Source organism: Ornithorhynchus anatinus, chromosome 8, assembly GCF_004115215.2.
Source record: "Ornithorhynchus anatinus isolate Pmale09 chromosome 8, mOrnAna1.pri.v4, whole genome shotgun sequence".
NCBI lineage: Eukaryota > Metazoa > Chordata > Mammalia > Monotremata > Ornithorhynchidae > Ornithorhynchus > Ornithorhynchus anatinus.
Window position 1 is genome coordinate 15938191 of NC_041735.1, and position 15759 is coordinate 15953949.

General features: G+C 39.0%; 1 protein-coding gene across 2 annotated transcripts in view; it reads left to right on the forward strand.

Annotated features, from left to right (window-relative positions):
• CDH4 (cadherin 4) overlaps positions 1-15759 on the forward strand; it is a 678282-nt gene that overhangs the window by 409853 nt on the left and 252670 nt on the right. For both annotated transcript variants that reach the window (XM_029071066.2, XM_029071067.2), the window contains one exon: positions 13636-13812. In XM_029071066.2, the coding sequence (XP_028926899.1) occupies positions 13636-13812 (177 nt within the window). The remainder of the gene's footprint in view (positions 1-13635; positions 13813-15759) is intronic.

Here is a 15759-nt window from a genome sequence, read left to right on the forward strand (position 1 = left end):
AAATTTAACTATAAATTTTAATTCTGGACAAATATGGAAGATGCTGGTGTTGATTTTCTTATTTTTCAGGAGGATATATAATTGCTCTTTGGTTCATCCCTAGGCAATCAGTATATTGTGTAGTCACATCAGCTGAACCTTAACAGACTATGAATGTCAGCCTGTGTTCATACACCAGAAATGCTGAAATTATCTCTTTTCAACATCTATCCATAGAGCATTCACCAATATATTTAAACATCTTACATTTCTGACATTGTAATAGGTCCCTAGATCCCTAATTCTTTCATGTGGAGAACAGATAGAAAAATGCATTGGAGGAACAAATGTTTAGCCTTGGATTAATCAATTAATCAATGGTATTTATTGAATGCTCACTGTGTGCCAAGCACTGTACTAAGGGCTTGGAAAAGTACAATTTGATAAAACACAATTCCTCCCCTCAAGTAGTCTGCCATCTAATAGGGGAGACAGATGTTAAAATAAATTCCAGTTGGGGAAGCAGTCATGTATAAGGATAGATACTGAAGTGATTGGTTCACTAGGCTCAACCCTCTGCAATCCATACTTTGTTTTTCCACTCATTCATTCAACTACTCAGAAGTCTTTAGTAGTGATGAAGTACTACTTTTTGTACCAAACAGAAATGCCTGTCCTTAAAACCACTTAATCAGCTTTCTTCCTCCTACATATCTACTCTTCTCTCACTACACCCCAACTTGTTCTCTTCTTTCCTCTTAAACTAACCTATCCACTGGGTCTCCTTGTTACCTTGCCCTTCCACCACTCACCTCTTGCTCATGCCATCTTCCCTGCCTGGAACTCCATCCCGCTTCATACCCTACAGTTTTCAGCTCTCCCTTCTTCAGAGCCCTTCTGAAATCCTATGTCTTCCAAGAGACATTACCCATTAATTTCTAATCTCCCCACAACTGCCATAGAACCACTTGCACACTATCTAATCACACATCCTTTAATCACTTACACTCATACCTTAAATGCATCATTTCTTAAGCATTATCCCAGGTAATACTGGGATAATACCCCTTTTCCCTTATCCCTCCTTAATACAGTTTGTTTCAGTATCCATTTCCCTGCTACACTGTGAGTTCCTTGAGGGCAGTGATCATGTATACTAATTTAACGATTGTGCTTTCCCAAATGCTTCTCACACAGTAATCCGTCAACTTTTGGTTCATCTATTTAGGCTAAAGTCCCACCTACACTCTACTGAGAAACAGGAGTAGAGCTATATGTTCTCCTGATAGGCACTCCTCTTGTCTCCATTGCTGAATTGTACTTTCCCAGCACTTAGTACAGTGCTCTGCACACAGTAAGTGCTCAATGAATACGATTGAATGAATGAATGAATCTTAAGGTTCCACCAGTGGTATCTACGGAGTACAGAGCACTATATTAAGCTCCTGGGAGGGTACAAAAGAATCAAAAGACTGGTTACCTATTCTCTGGGATTATATTATTCCACCTAAAATGTATTACTCTTCTCTTTTCCTACCTGAGCATTTAAGTGATGATGTGTAAAATGGCCAGCAACTCCTTTGAGAACAACTTTGTTAACTAGAAGTTGCTTACTATTTCCATTCATGAAAAAGTGTTATTTTTTGCCCTGTTTAAATATACACAATAAGCAAATTGCTTCTAAAGAACTATCTATCATCAAACTTCAAAAGAAATTTATCAAATATCGGAGTATATGAACACAAAATTCTCACTTCTACCTCAAAGTAGATATTCTGCTACCTCCTCCTCCCACATCTTAGCCTACTGATGGTCTGTTTGCACTGAGAGATCTAGGCAATATCAATTATTAACAGAATAGAGGAAGAAAAATGAACCAAGGTTTGTCTTCACGCTTAGGAGGAGACCTGATGATAGTTTTAGTCATAAAATTCAATATTTCAAAGGCCTAGCTGCATTTGAAAAATAATAGTTTAGGTTTGTAGAAACTGTTTAATTCCCCATATGCCACTTAAAAAGAAAAATAACTTAAAATATTATTGCTTTCTTTGGGGGAGTTAGTTAACATTGAACTCTCTCGGAAACTTTATCCCATCTCGCAGCCGAAGAGTTCTCAAAACTTGCATTCTTGCCAAAACTGACAATTTTTCTTGCTAATTGACTCTAATGTGAACTGTTCTGTGCAGCCCTACTGTTAGTGGAGTTAAAAAAAAAATGTAATGAATTTTGGCTTAACTAACTGATTTAATTAAAAAATATTTTATACTGTAGTTGTTTCTGTTAACAGAAAAGTAATTTTGTTTAATGAGCTCCTAACTAAACACAGCATTCTTGACTGTCTACAGCCAGATTTGATAAAGGTCACAAATCCTGTGATTCCTGTGTTTGCCTTTGTAACTAAGGATGATCAAACAATTTGATTTGGCACTTGAAATGCTCTTGTGTGACTGGCTTCCCAACCCTGTTTGTACCAGAAATTATTAGTTTAGTCTTTGTCTATTTTTCTGAATATGAATATTATTCATTATCTTTAAGTGGAAAAATGCTGCCAAAATCACGCTGCATTGTCAATTAGCGACTTCTCTGCAAACACATTCATTTTTATTTCCCCATCGAGGTACTGTGCACATTGGAACATCTTGCCGTGGTTGTGCCAGTCCTTTTTTTTTTTTTTTTTTTTTTAGCCCTTTTCCACAAATTGTTCTTGAACAGCAATTTACCCTTTGATGCTAATTGAACATGATGTAAACTCTCTCACATTAATTCTGTCACAAGTTAACATCTACCAGCAAATACGGCAGAAAGAGTTCTGATGGCAACATTGGAGAAACATCGTTCCTTTTTTCCATTCCTGATGTTCCTCTAATCTTCTATTATTGTCCTGCTATTGTAATTGAGACCTGAAGATAAAAATATTCATTCAGTGGTGGTTCTCTCTGGTTCCTCATAAAGTCTTTTGAGATTTCAGTAATGACTGAAATGCAGAGAAATCAATTAATGATAATCTCACCAAATGATAACTGAATAAATTGGTAATCCTTGATTATGCCTTACTAATATTTCAAATGATCTCCATCCTGTTTTAAAGGATGAAAAGCAAAAAACGCTATAGAGCATTTCAGAAAACCAACAGATCTCACTGTCTTGCACTAGGATCATTAATATAATCCAAAATCAGTAAATCCTTTTTGGAACAGAATTCATGCAAATGGCTATTTAAGGACGGCTCTCATGTTCTATTTGTTAAATAACTTAGATATTTTCTGTCATTTTATTTTGTGTTTGTTAAAACCACTCAATGCTGCCCTTCCATAGCTGCCATGGAAACCAACTAGAATGCTGCAGACAATACCCTAGTTAAATATTTTAAATATACAAGCTGGCAGACAAGTAAAATGTGCCATTTTTCTAATGTATATTGAAGCAGGGTGTAGGATGTAGAAAAGCTACCTATATGGATTCTGTTACTTATTTTAAAAAATCTAATTATCCTCAGTAAACAGCAATGCTGGATTGACATTTTTTTAAAGGAACATTACTTATGCCTAGAAACATGTTTAACCCAAAGCTATGGGGAAGCAACAAAAACAGATTGACAAATGAGAGAAATCCAAGTGAGTCATAAATAATATTGATATTTTGGAAACAAATGCTATTTGCTTTTATTCACACTCAAAGTAGTCACTGTTCAAAAAGAAGGATGCTGGTACTGCTACCCTCTGTGGAAAATGATTCATTTTGAGGACAAATCCCCATAAAATCAATAATCTTTGAAAAATACCTCCTGACACAGTTTTATTTAAATGCTAAGATTGGTTGCTTATTTACCTAAACATTAGTGTGATCCAAAATGTTCAGCAAAGCAGGAACGCAAAATATATCATATTATGTAAATGGGCTTATGATATGCTCTGCTGGATAATAACTTCCAGATGTCTCCGTAGCCAGAGGCTGACTGATATCAAAGACAGGTTGGCTGGAAGGATAGAGGTGCCAGCTGGACTGACTGGTTACTGTTAAGTGTAGTGGAAGGTGAAAGCTGTTATTACTTCACACTCACTGGTTTTATCTATGAGCTCCTGAAAAGGCAGGGGCCAATTGTCTGGGGTAATTTGAGGCTTTGAAATCCCTGATGTCATTCACTTTAATTATTCATTTTCTGCAGAACTCTAATTCTAGTTGTAAACATGCAATTTTGACCTCACAAAATCAGGCAGACAATCAAAAAAAGTGTTTGAACTTCTCAAATCGGCAGTCACTCATATAACACAGGAGAATGAACTGGGGAGAATTTTTGGTCCTTTGGAGAAACACCTTAAGTCAACTGTTGCTTATCGTAGCAAAAAAGTAGTAAGTTCTCATAAGAAATTCCAGAAAATGGAGGACTTTATTCATTGGCATACTAGAACTTTGCAAAGACCCAGATTTACCTGTTTTCCAAAATTAATCAACCAGGCCAATATAGAAAAGCCCTGTTCCCTAGATAGTTCCCTGACTATTGTGTCAATATTGAAACAGCAAGTGAACTTATGTTGCGTGTTCCATAACATTATCTTTTGTTCATCTGGCCAATATCCATCGTAAAATGAATTCTTTTAAGAAATAAAACCATTTTCTTTGATACATCCATCACAAATACCAAACTCTTTTAAATAATCTTGGAGAGTCATATTTTACCTCTACCTTTTCTGCTTCCCCATGACACCATCTTGAATAATAGTTTTACACATAGATGAAAGGATTTTCTTTTTGAAGGTAAAACTTCATTCCTTCTTTAAGTCTCATAAAAAGATCTGGATTTCCTGTTTCATATAGGACTAATTTATTTCTGCATATAACAATCATGTAAAGAAAAAATATATTTGAGGAAACGGTCAGAGTTGAAGCTTGCTGACAAAATACAATCTGGTTGTAAACGATTTGGATCCATGAAGATAAAGTCAATCCTCTATGGATCCCATTGCAGTTTAAACAAAATGTGTTTTATCATGCATGCTAAGGAATGTCATGTCATCTGCTTATTAAAATTAGAACTGCAGGTTGTTCTGGATCTAAAAGTTTAGATTCAAAACATTATAGGTCCACCTGATTGTACTGAGGAATACAACAGATTTCCATGGGACCAAAGTGGAGAGTCACTAACTTCAGTAATGAAAGCTACTGATTGCATCTTTGGAGGGGTGAGAGAAAAAGGAAGACAAGCTAGCCCCTTGAAGCCTACATAAATTAGTATCAGATCACTGTGGATTAGCAGATCTCAGATGCGACAATGCTGGTTCACTTTACCCCCAACCTTGCCAGTTCACAGGAGGCCCCTTTAAAACTCCTTTCAGATAATGAAGTTACTCTAAAGCCGATTTTCATTCCTTGATCTTGCTCCTTTTACCATTCCCTAGGCTGCCACCTAAAAACAAGCCCACCTCTGTTTCTTTCTTGGCACTGCAGGGATCACAGAGGCAGGGTGGGAAGAGCTGTTGGAGAAGGAGATGATGCAACTTTCTGTCGATTTTTTTTTTTTTTTACTGTATTCTGCTCCCATCGAACAACTTGTTAGCCTGCCAAAGCTCCCTACTAGATCATAGAGGCCTTCCATAGCACCCAGTTTGAGAAACACCACAAATCTGGGTATATTGTGCCTGTGTTATATCACCTGAGCAAAAGAAACAGCAATCCAGGCACCAACTGAGTGTGAATTTGCATCCACAACAATCCAGCAGTCAAAAACAGATTGCAGAAAAATCCTCAACAAATGGCACCAATCAATCAATGGTGCTAATTGAGTGCTTTCTGCATACAGGAAACTGTATTAAACACTTGGGAGAGTACAATGCAGTATAGCTGGTAGACACCCCCTGTCCATAAGGAGCTTACAGTCAGGAGGGTAAGAGAGACATTTAAAAACATCACAAATAGGGGAAATGGAAGAGTGTAAACTAAGGTAAATAGTACTGTGAGGGTGGAGTGAATATCAAGTGCTAAGAGTTACAGATCCAACACATATGGGATGCAGAGAGGAGGGCAGATAGGGGAAATGAGGATTTAGTCAGGGTAGGCCTTTTGGAAGAGAAGTAATTTAGTAGAGTTTTGAAGGTGGGGAGAGTAGTGATCTGTCGTACGTGAAGAGGGAGGGAATTCCAAGCCAGAGTAGGCTATGGGCCAGGGGTTGGTTGCCAAGATAAATGAGTTTGAGGTTTAGAAAGTAGGTTGGCATTAGAGGACTGTAGTGAGCAGGCTGGTTTGTAGTAAGAAATTAGTGAAGTAAAGTAGGAGGGGACTGTTTAAAGCCAACGGTAATGAGTTTCTGTTTGTTGCAGCAGTGGATTACCAAGCAGTGAGTTTCTTGAGGAGTGAGGAAACAGGTACTAGACTGTTTTTCAGAAAAAATGATCCAGATAGCAGAGTGAAGTGGGGACTGGAGTGGGGAGAGGCAGAGGGATCAGTGAGGATGCTGATGAGGTAACAAAGGGGGGATATTATAAGAATGTTGATGCATCTGATAGCACTTTGCATTGATGGGAAAGGGAGGATTTCTAGAAATGAAAAGGTAGACCAGATGGGATTTGGTGGTAGATTGAATATATGAGTTAAATGAGAGATGAGTCAAGGATATTGGCAAAGTTACAGATACAGGGAGGATGGTGGTGCCCTCAGTGATGGGAAAGTCAGCGGGAGGACAGGGTTTGGGTGGGAAGATGAGGAGTTCCATTCTGAGTATGTTAAGTTTGAGGTGTCAGTGGAATGTTTAAGTAGAGATATCCTGAAGTCAGAAGGTTATGTGAGACTGCAGAGGAAGAGGAGGAAGGTCGGAGCTGGAGAGAGAGATATAGGAGTCAACTGTATAGTGGTGGTTGAGTCATGGGAGCTAATGTCCTCCAAGGGAGTGGATATAAATGGAGAATACAGAGCCTTGAGGGATCTCCTCAATTAGGATGGGAGGCAGAGGAGATTCCAGTGCTCTCCTGGCAGTCAGGAGATGCTAGACTGAGAAGAAGCAACCAGAGAGGTAGGAGGAGAACCAGGAGAGGACAGTGTTAATGAAGACACGGTTAGATAATATTTCCAGGAGAAGAGGATGATGCACAGTGTCTAAAGCAGAGGAGAGCTAAAGGAGGCTTAGAGACCATTGGCAGGACGGAGGTCATTGGTGACCATAGAGAGAGCTTTTTCCTTGGAGTGAAAGAGGTGGAAGCCAGATTGGAGGGGGTCAAAGAAGGAAATAGAGGAGAGAAAGTAGGTGTAGACAATTTGCTCGAGGAGTTAGGAGGGAGAGGAGACAATAACTGCAGGGTGCCTTGAGGATACAAGGGCATGTTTGAAACCAGTGAGGAAGGAGCCACTGGAATGTAAGTATTGCAGTCAGGGAGGGAAGAAGGAATTGGGCACATGTTTTGATAAGGTGGCAAGGGATGAGGTAAGAGGATGCAGGTTGAGGAGGTAGAATTTGAGAGGAGGTAGATTTCCTCTGGAGATACTGCTGAAAGGATAGGAGAGTCAAAAAAGGGCAGAAGAAGGAAGGGATTGGATAGGAGCAGGAAAAATTTATGGAGGCTATCCTTAATGTTTCCATGTTTTCAAAAACGATTTGGCTGGGTCATCTGGGGCAAGAGTTGGTGGATTAAAGGGACAGTATCTTTGCCACCAAGATCAATATCAGGGATTAGGGTTAGAACAAGGTATGGGGATATGTTGATCGCTAGGACTAGGAAAGCCGTGTAGCTTAGTGGATAGAGCATGGGCCTGGGAGTTAGAATGACTTGGGTTCTAATTCTGGCTCTGCCATGTGCCTGCTGCGTGACCTTGGGCAAGTCACTTAACTTCTCTGTGCCTCAGTTACCACATCTATAAAATGGGAATAAGAGTGTGAGCCCCACGTGGGACAGGGACTGTGTTCAGTCTGATTAACTTGTGTCTACCCCAGAGCTAAGAACAGTGTTTGGCACATAGTAAGTGCTTAACAAAATACCATAATTTTTAGTATTATTGTTGTTGTTGTTGTCAGGACTAAGGTTAGGGATATGATTCAGAGGGGGTTTTGTTAATACAAATTGCCTCATCTGCATGTCTGAGGATCAATACTGTATTAATATGATCTCAGCCCAGCCCACACACAAGACTTCTCTAATGTCATCATACTCACTGCACCTCAGTTTGATGTATGTTGCTTCTAAACCCTTGCTCACATCCTTCCACTGGCTGGAAGTCCCTCCGCCATTCATATTTACCAGACCACCACTCTCCCCATCTTCAATGACTTCCTAAAATCATATCAACTACAAGAGGCCATCCCTGACTAACCTCTCATTTCTCCATCCTATTCACCTTTCCCTCTAAATTGCCTATTTACCTGGGTTTGTGCCCCTTAAGCACTTTGATTCCCCACAGCACTGAAGTATGTATCCTTATTCTCTGCCATTTCCCCTGTTGTGCTACTGAGCCCGTTTTCATCTATAATGTTAGCAAGTGTTTTAGGCACACCTCGATATAAAATAGGAGAGAAGTTTCAACATAAAGTTTATTTTCCTTGAAATAGTGTAGATACCAGGCTCAAATGTGAAATGTTTTCATCTTGTATTTACTGGGTCTGACAGAATTACATCTGTATGTTTGCATACCCAGATCAATCAGTCTACACTGTGTACTCTGTGCAACCAAAATATATCTTTATATATCTATGTGTTTTATTGTTACATACCTGAGAGAAACAAAACGGCTTCAGACTATCTGGATAGCAAATGGAAAGAACAGAAATGGGTATTACCTGGGAAATTGATGGTCAGGTGTGCATGTTGTCTCTCTAGCCACCTTAAATGCCACTTTTAAAGTTAAGTACAGGTTATGATCATCAGTAAGGTCATAGTCAAATTTGAAGACTAGAGATGGCTAAATAGTGTTGTTTTGTGAAATAGATATTAAACAGGTACAAGTGGCATTCAGCTACCTAAGAATGGCATTCTTAGCATTTAAATCAATACCCGTGGGAGTCAACTCACTGGAGAAATGAGATGGGAACTGTGTGTGGTGGGGAGTGGGGGAGAGGGCTGGGGGGTAGAATAAGCAATCTATGATACAAGAACGAGAATACGGAAAACAGATTTTTTCCAAATGAATTTGAAAGTTGTTCTTTAAGTACCACCTTACTTGTCCACCTAGTCTATGTCTACCTCAAATCAAGTTGATTGACTAATCAATCAGTAGTATTTAATAAACAGCCGCTTAACCTAAGTGTTGAGTACAACAGTTCTAGGAGACCCAATTCCTGCCCTCAAAGAATTTACAGTCTAGCAAGGGAGACAGGCATAAAATATATCCTAAGTAGGAGGAAAGAGAAAATGAAGAAATTAATTAGCAGAAGAGTAAGTGTTTCAATAGGATATGTTAGTCTTTATGTGTGGAACCGCTACAGTTAGTTGTGAGAGGTCAAGTGAGGAATGAGAATGCAATAGAGTGCTATGGCAGGAGAAAATGAATAGGATAGAGGGAGAGAGCTGATGGATCCAATTGTTCCAGCAGATCACACACAAGAAGAACAGAATGAACTATTTATTTTTCTGTTTCAGAAATAGTCTAGTTCTGGCCACCTGTGCCTCTCCTTCGTTTCACCAATTTTTCTTAAGCAGATTAATTGATGAATAAAAATACAACTGAGTTTCCTCTTTACAAGAAAACACTCAGCAGATGACAAAGTTAAATATAAATATATATTAAATGCACTTAAATTTGTTTCAGGAATGAAAAGAATGACTATATTCTTCAGACATCTAAGGGGATCATTTAAACTACCTCTCAGTTTTGTATTACTCATTCTTTACTTACCAATGATGGTGGTAGAGAAACACCTGAGCCTTTCCCCAGTTCTGAGTAGTCCCTGCAGATTTCACCTGAAAGTCATACTCAATTACATTCATAATCATACACATAGAGCAATCTTCCATTACATACTGAACAAGAGCTGTAAAAGGAACATTTCTCAACTGGTTAAAAGATGAAATAATATGTCTAATAAGAAATGAGAGAGTTGGGAGGATAATTTTTTTTGTAAAGGGCATAAATCATTTTTCAGTTAGGTAATATGGAATTTGGTGGGAGATTAATTCAACCATTCCAATTCTAAGACAAGGATTTGGGGTAATTTTGCTTTTCATCTCTATTTAGTAATGTTCAATTGAGAAATATGCTGGCATCGTGTATTTTCCAGGAAGGATATTAAGTCAACTCTCTCGATTGAAAAGTCACCCTACCCATGAGAATCAGACAGTGGTAGAGTTTTTTGCAGGGCATAAGTCTTTATGTACTAGAGGCCATTTAGGGACTGTCAGATCGCAGGTCACCTTAACAGTATGGAAGGTCAGGCCTCCCGAAGATGGGACTGAAATGAGAAGAGAAGGCAGATAAGGGGACTGAAACAGAAGATGAGGGAAGATGCAGGGGAGGCGGGTAATTAGCTATCCAACACTGAGTGGCTATTAGCATGGGAGAAGAAGACTTTTAAAACTGCCTCTGCCTTGCAGGTTAGGGGAGAGGAAATTTAAAACTGTTCAACTCGCAAAGAAGTAAAGTTGGTTAATGTGTGTTTAAAGTGTATGATAGGGAGTTTGTACACCAGCCACTCAAAGGTTTTACTTCTGTTTATAGCTTCTGTACTAAAGGGTTGTCAATCACTAGATTAAAGGAACAGCCATTTGAGGGTGACTTGCAATGGCTAGCAGAAAAATATGTAAATATATTTTTTTTGAAACAGGACTGCTTCTAATTTTTAAAAGCATCAATTTAGGCCCATGGAAATAATTAAATCCAAATAGACAATCTTATGAGAATATTATCTCCCATTTTATTAGTCCAGGCCAGCTTTAAGGTTGGACCAGAGGGGTGCATACATTAAACCCTTCAACTAAAGAGAACAGGATCCTGAAGGCTGAACTCCTACTGGAGCGAATTAAAACTCCTGTACAGCTTCCGTCAAACTGTGGAGAAATAGTGCTAGACCCCGCTTCAGAGCAAGGCCATTCAAAATCCCTGACTTTGCCCTTTCCTGTGATTGTCTTTGAAAACAGCTAGTCAGGGAGAGTTACATTGACTTTAGATCAACAGTTTTAGTGCCTAAATGACCTATGTGACCAAAGTGATTTCCTGATGTTTAATCTAAACCTTCTTTGTTGCATTTGACCCCTTGACTTCTTATCCTTCCCTCACTGACCAAAGCCAATGAATGGCATTGTAACTATAGGTAACATTTAATCTAAAGAAAGACAAATTGCCAGTTCACTCCACCTTCTCTCTCTTAGGCAGAGCAATTCCATCTCCTTTGGTTTGTCTTCGGGGGTCACTTTCTACACTTCTTAAATTTCCTTTCTCTCTCCTCTGCACCTTTCCCAAGGCAGTTAAGCCTACCTATAGAAATGGTCCTCCGAATCAGAGCCATATTTCACTTTGTTTCACCAGAAGTAAATAGAGAGCTATGATTGATTCACACCTGTTCAAGTCCCACAGTTCTATGCAGCTTCCAAATGTTATTTGGAAATCCTTAGAAGAGTCTAGGTCAGAGTCATACAAAATTGACAGGGATAGTACAAGAACCTACCATCCTCAAGTTCTTCTTTGCTACAGAATACTGACGTTTTAATCCATAAGCACTGGGAATCTGCGTGGCCTAGTGGAAAGAGCACAGACCTGGGAGTCAGAGTACCAAGATTCTTGTTCTGGTTTGGCCAGTTGCCTGCTGTGTGATTTTTGGGGAAGTCACTTGACTTCTCTTTGCCTGTTTCAACTATCAAATGGAAATTCAAAAGCTGTCCTTTCTACTCAGATTGTGAGCCCCAAGTGGGAAAGAGACTGTGTACAACCTGATTAACTTATATCTACTAAAAGCTTAGAACAGTGCTTGACACCTACTAAGTGCTTAGCAAATGCCATAAGTAAAAGAAAAAATAAAATAAGCTCTGAGAAGCAAATTCCAAAGAGCTGGGAAGTCAATGGGCCCAAATACTAGCTTGAGGAGAGCCCTGAATATGTGGTTTAACTTTTTGAAAAGACCTGGTATCTACTGTGTTTACAGTTTTATTCCTACTATTGTTTCATTGGTGGAGAAATGCAGGGAGATTTACAATGTGTAAAAATATCAAGTTTCATACAAATGGTATTCCATTCCTCATTTGTGGTTTTCCAGGCAATACTGAGCCTAGAAATCACATACGAAAATGAGCAGGTGTCATCTGGTGAAAATTATTTTAAAGAGAAAACTGAATGTGTTATTTATAATTAGTATAATTAAGCTTTCATGTTTATGTTCTTTATTTCAAATGGTTCCTGGATTGTTGCATGTTCAAAAGAATGTTATAGTTTTATGGGAATAATTGTAATTGATGTTGACATTTTTGCTATTGCTCCAGAAGAGTTAGTTCTTTTTTTAGACAGAAGACTGAGCAGGTCTGGCATTTATTTTCACCATATTTTGTTATTACATTTGTCTCACAGCTTTAAAATTGTGGAAAATATGTACAATTTATATAAACAACACAAGATAAATTAATGCCATGAAAATTCATCTTAAGCAAATGAGAAGTAGTTTCTTTCGTATTGTTGTCTATTTTGAAATTCTGCCAACATGACTCATAGTGCCCTTTCTGATTGCTTCTTGAAAAGCAGAAAAAAAATTCACCTGGAAAGGCATATCCACTAGTCTTTGCTTCATCAACAGACAATTGTTTTGTAAAGACTAATATGGCTGTTACTTGCCTTGCTGAAACAACACTGATTATTTCAGCCTACCTGAAGTTGAGAATCCATGTTTATTCTAAATCAGTTTTTAGTTCATCTCATTCCACTGTGTAAACTCCACAGGGCAAGAATTGCTTGACCATTCTATAAGAACCTACCTTAACTTTAATATGCTAGATATGAAAATTAATTCACTTTCCTACTTCCAAATGAATTCCCTTTAGGAAACAGACACACTCCATTCTGCCTTAAAATGTGTTTTCATTCCAGTTCCTGACCATAAAATTAGAGCTTTGCCCTTTACTTGGCAGTTAAGCATACCTAACTGTCCCTCTAATTAGGCATAAGAAATGTGTCTACCACATCTGTTATTATACTCTCCCAAGCACTTAGTACAGTGCTCTGCACATAGTAAGTGCTCAATAAAAACCATGGATTGGTTGTTTATATTCGCCTTTGAAATCAGCTGTCAGCTAATCAATCAGTTGTATTTGTTGAGAGAGCACTATAGCAGAATCTTGTTCTAATTGCTGTAGAGTCACAAAGGAAGAACAGGAAACAGTCAAATGAAGCAGCATTGCCTAGTGGAAGAAGTATGGGCCTTTGAATCGGGAGACTTGGGATTTATTCCCAATTGGTCATTTGCCTACTGTATGACCTTAGGCAAGTCATTTAATTTTTCTGTGACTCTTCTGATTTTTCATCTGTAAAATGGAGATTCATTAACTCTTTTCCCTCCCCATTAGATTGGGTTTTCTAGAGTGTTTGGAGTGACCAGAGTCTGGTGTGTTCAACCTGTGGAGGCTTCACTGAGGAGGTGTATTGATTTGGTAGTGTTCTGAAAGGAGAAGAGCATTCCAGAATATTTTCCCTCTTCATCTGTTTGTAATAAAAAGTTCCTCCAGATATTTTTTTCTTACATTTCTCTCTTCACCCAAACAGCAAAAAGGAAAGAAGAGCACATCCCTTGATCTGCTTCAGCAGCCAAGTGTTACACTGTTTCCATGGCCCCAGCATCAAAACTCAAATGGGCTGAGACGACAGAAGAGAGACTGGGTCATTCCACCAATCAATGTGCCAGAAAACTCCAGGGGCCCCTTCCCACAGCAGCTAGTCAGGGTAAGTGGAATTATTTTTTTTTAAATTGTAGATTTTCAGTTGACCTGCCAGTTTAGCTGAGATTGGTAAGATGTTCAGTGCCAAGCCTTGCCTCATTTTATTCCCTCACTGGAACAGTCCCTACTGGACTACTACCAGGAGCAAGAGAGAGAAAGCTGAATTAGTTTGAGTTATCTGAGAAGCCAGCTCTCCAACTTTTGTACATTTAGTTCATGGTGGGAAATGGTTTGTCCTGAGAGGACAAAAACAACCTTACTAGCCAACGAGCTGTACCCACACATTTTTACCTAATGATGACTTTTTTCACTGGGAAAACTAAGAGATGTCAAAGGTAGGTCTTAATGATCATTCTGTGATCTTGTTCTTGCCCCTCCCAGAGTCACTAACCCATCACCAACATCTCAAAACACATTACATATGACCTTGTCTTCAGGTTGGCAGTGTTTCATAGTAAAATATGAAGCCTATAGTGAATGTTACTTCTCCATGAATAAAATAAAAATGCTAGTTCATTCGGTCATATTTATTGAGCGCTTACTGTGTGTAGAGTGCTGTACTAAGCGTTTTGGAAGAGTACAATACAACAATAAACAAATTCCCTGCCCACAATGAGGTTACAGTCTAGAGTGGCAGAGGCAGACATGAATATAAATAAATTTCAAATATTTACATAAGTGCTGTGGGGCTGGGAAGGGAGAAGAACAAAGGGAGCAAGTCAGGATGATGCAGAAGGGAGTGGGAGAAGAGGAAAGGAGGGGCTTAGCTGGGAAGTCCTCTTGGAGAAGATGTGGCTTCAATAAGACTTTGAAAAGGGGGAGAGTTCTTGTCTGTTGGATTAGAGGAGGGAGGGTGTTCCAGACCAGGGGCAGGATGTGGGCTAGGAGTTGGCGGCGAGATAAGTGAGATCGAGCCACAGTGAGAAGGTTAGTATTAGAGGAGCAAAGTGTGTGGGCTAAGTTGTAGAAGGAGAGTAGCGAGGTGAGGTAGGAGAGGTCAAGGTGATGGACTGCTTTAAAGCCAATGGTGAGGAGTTTGTGTTTGATACAGCAGTGGATGGGTAACCACTGGAGTTTTTTGAGGAGAGAGGTGATATGTCCTGAATGTTTTGTTAGAAAAATGATCTGGTCTCCAGTTCATCCGCCATGGCATGACTTTTCCCAGAGATTGGAATTCAGTTTCATATTTACTTTTTATAACCAAGTCAATCAATTGTATTTACTGAGCACTTACTTTGTGCAGAGCCCTGTATTAAGGTCTTGGAAGAGTACAGTACAAAATAATTAGTGGACACATTCACTGTCCATAATGAGCTTACAGTCTAGAGGGAGAGACAGACATTAATATGTATAAATAATTTATACTATATAATTTAAAGATATGTACATAATTGTTGTGGGATTGAGGGAGGAGTAAATATCAAATCTCCAAGGGTCCCACAGATTCAAGTGCATAGGTGACACAGAAGGGAGAGTGAGACGGGGAAAAGAAGTCTTAATCGGGGTTGGCCTCTGGGAGGATATGTGACCTTAGTAATGCTTTGAAGGTGGGTTGGTGGTGTGGCATATATGAAGGAGGAAGGTGTTCCAGACTATGGGGAGGACATAGGAAAGGGGTCAGTGGCGAGATAGATGAGATTGGGGCACAGTGAGTAAGTTGGTGCTACATGTGGAGTGCACAGGCTGGGATGTAGTAGGAGATTAGTGAGGTGAGGTAGGATGGGGTGAGCTGATTGAGTGCTTTAAAGCCAATGGTAAGGGGTCCATCAATAAGTGCTTTCTTCTCTTTGAAGAAAATTGCAACCTAATTTCAGTAATGTGACAAATGATGGTGAGCATTAAGTAATTTTCAATTGGTCGTCTTGAAACTACGATGCAGTAAAATAATTTAGCAGGTCCTTTCTCAATTATATTTTACATTCCATTCAACTTGAAAGGTTACATGTTTTTA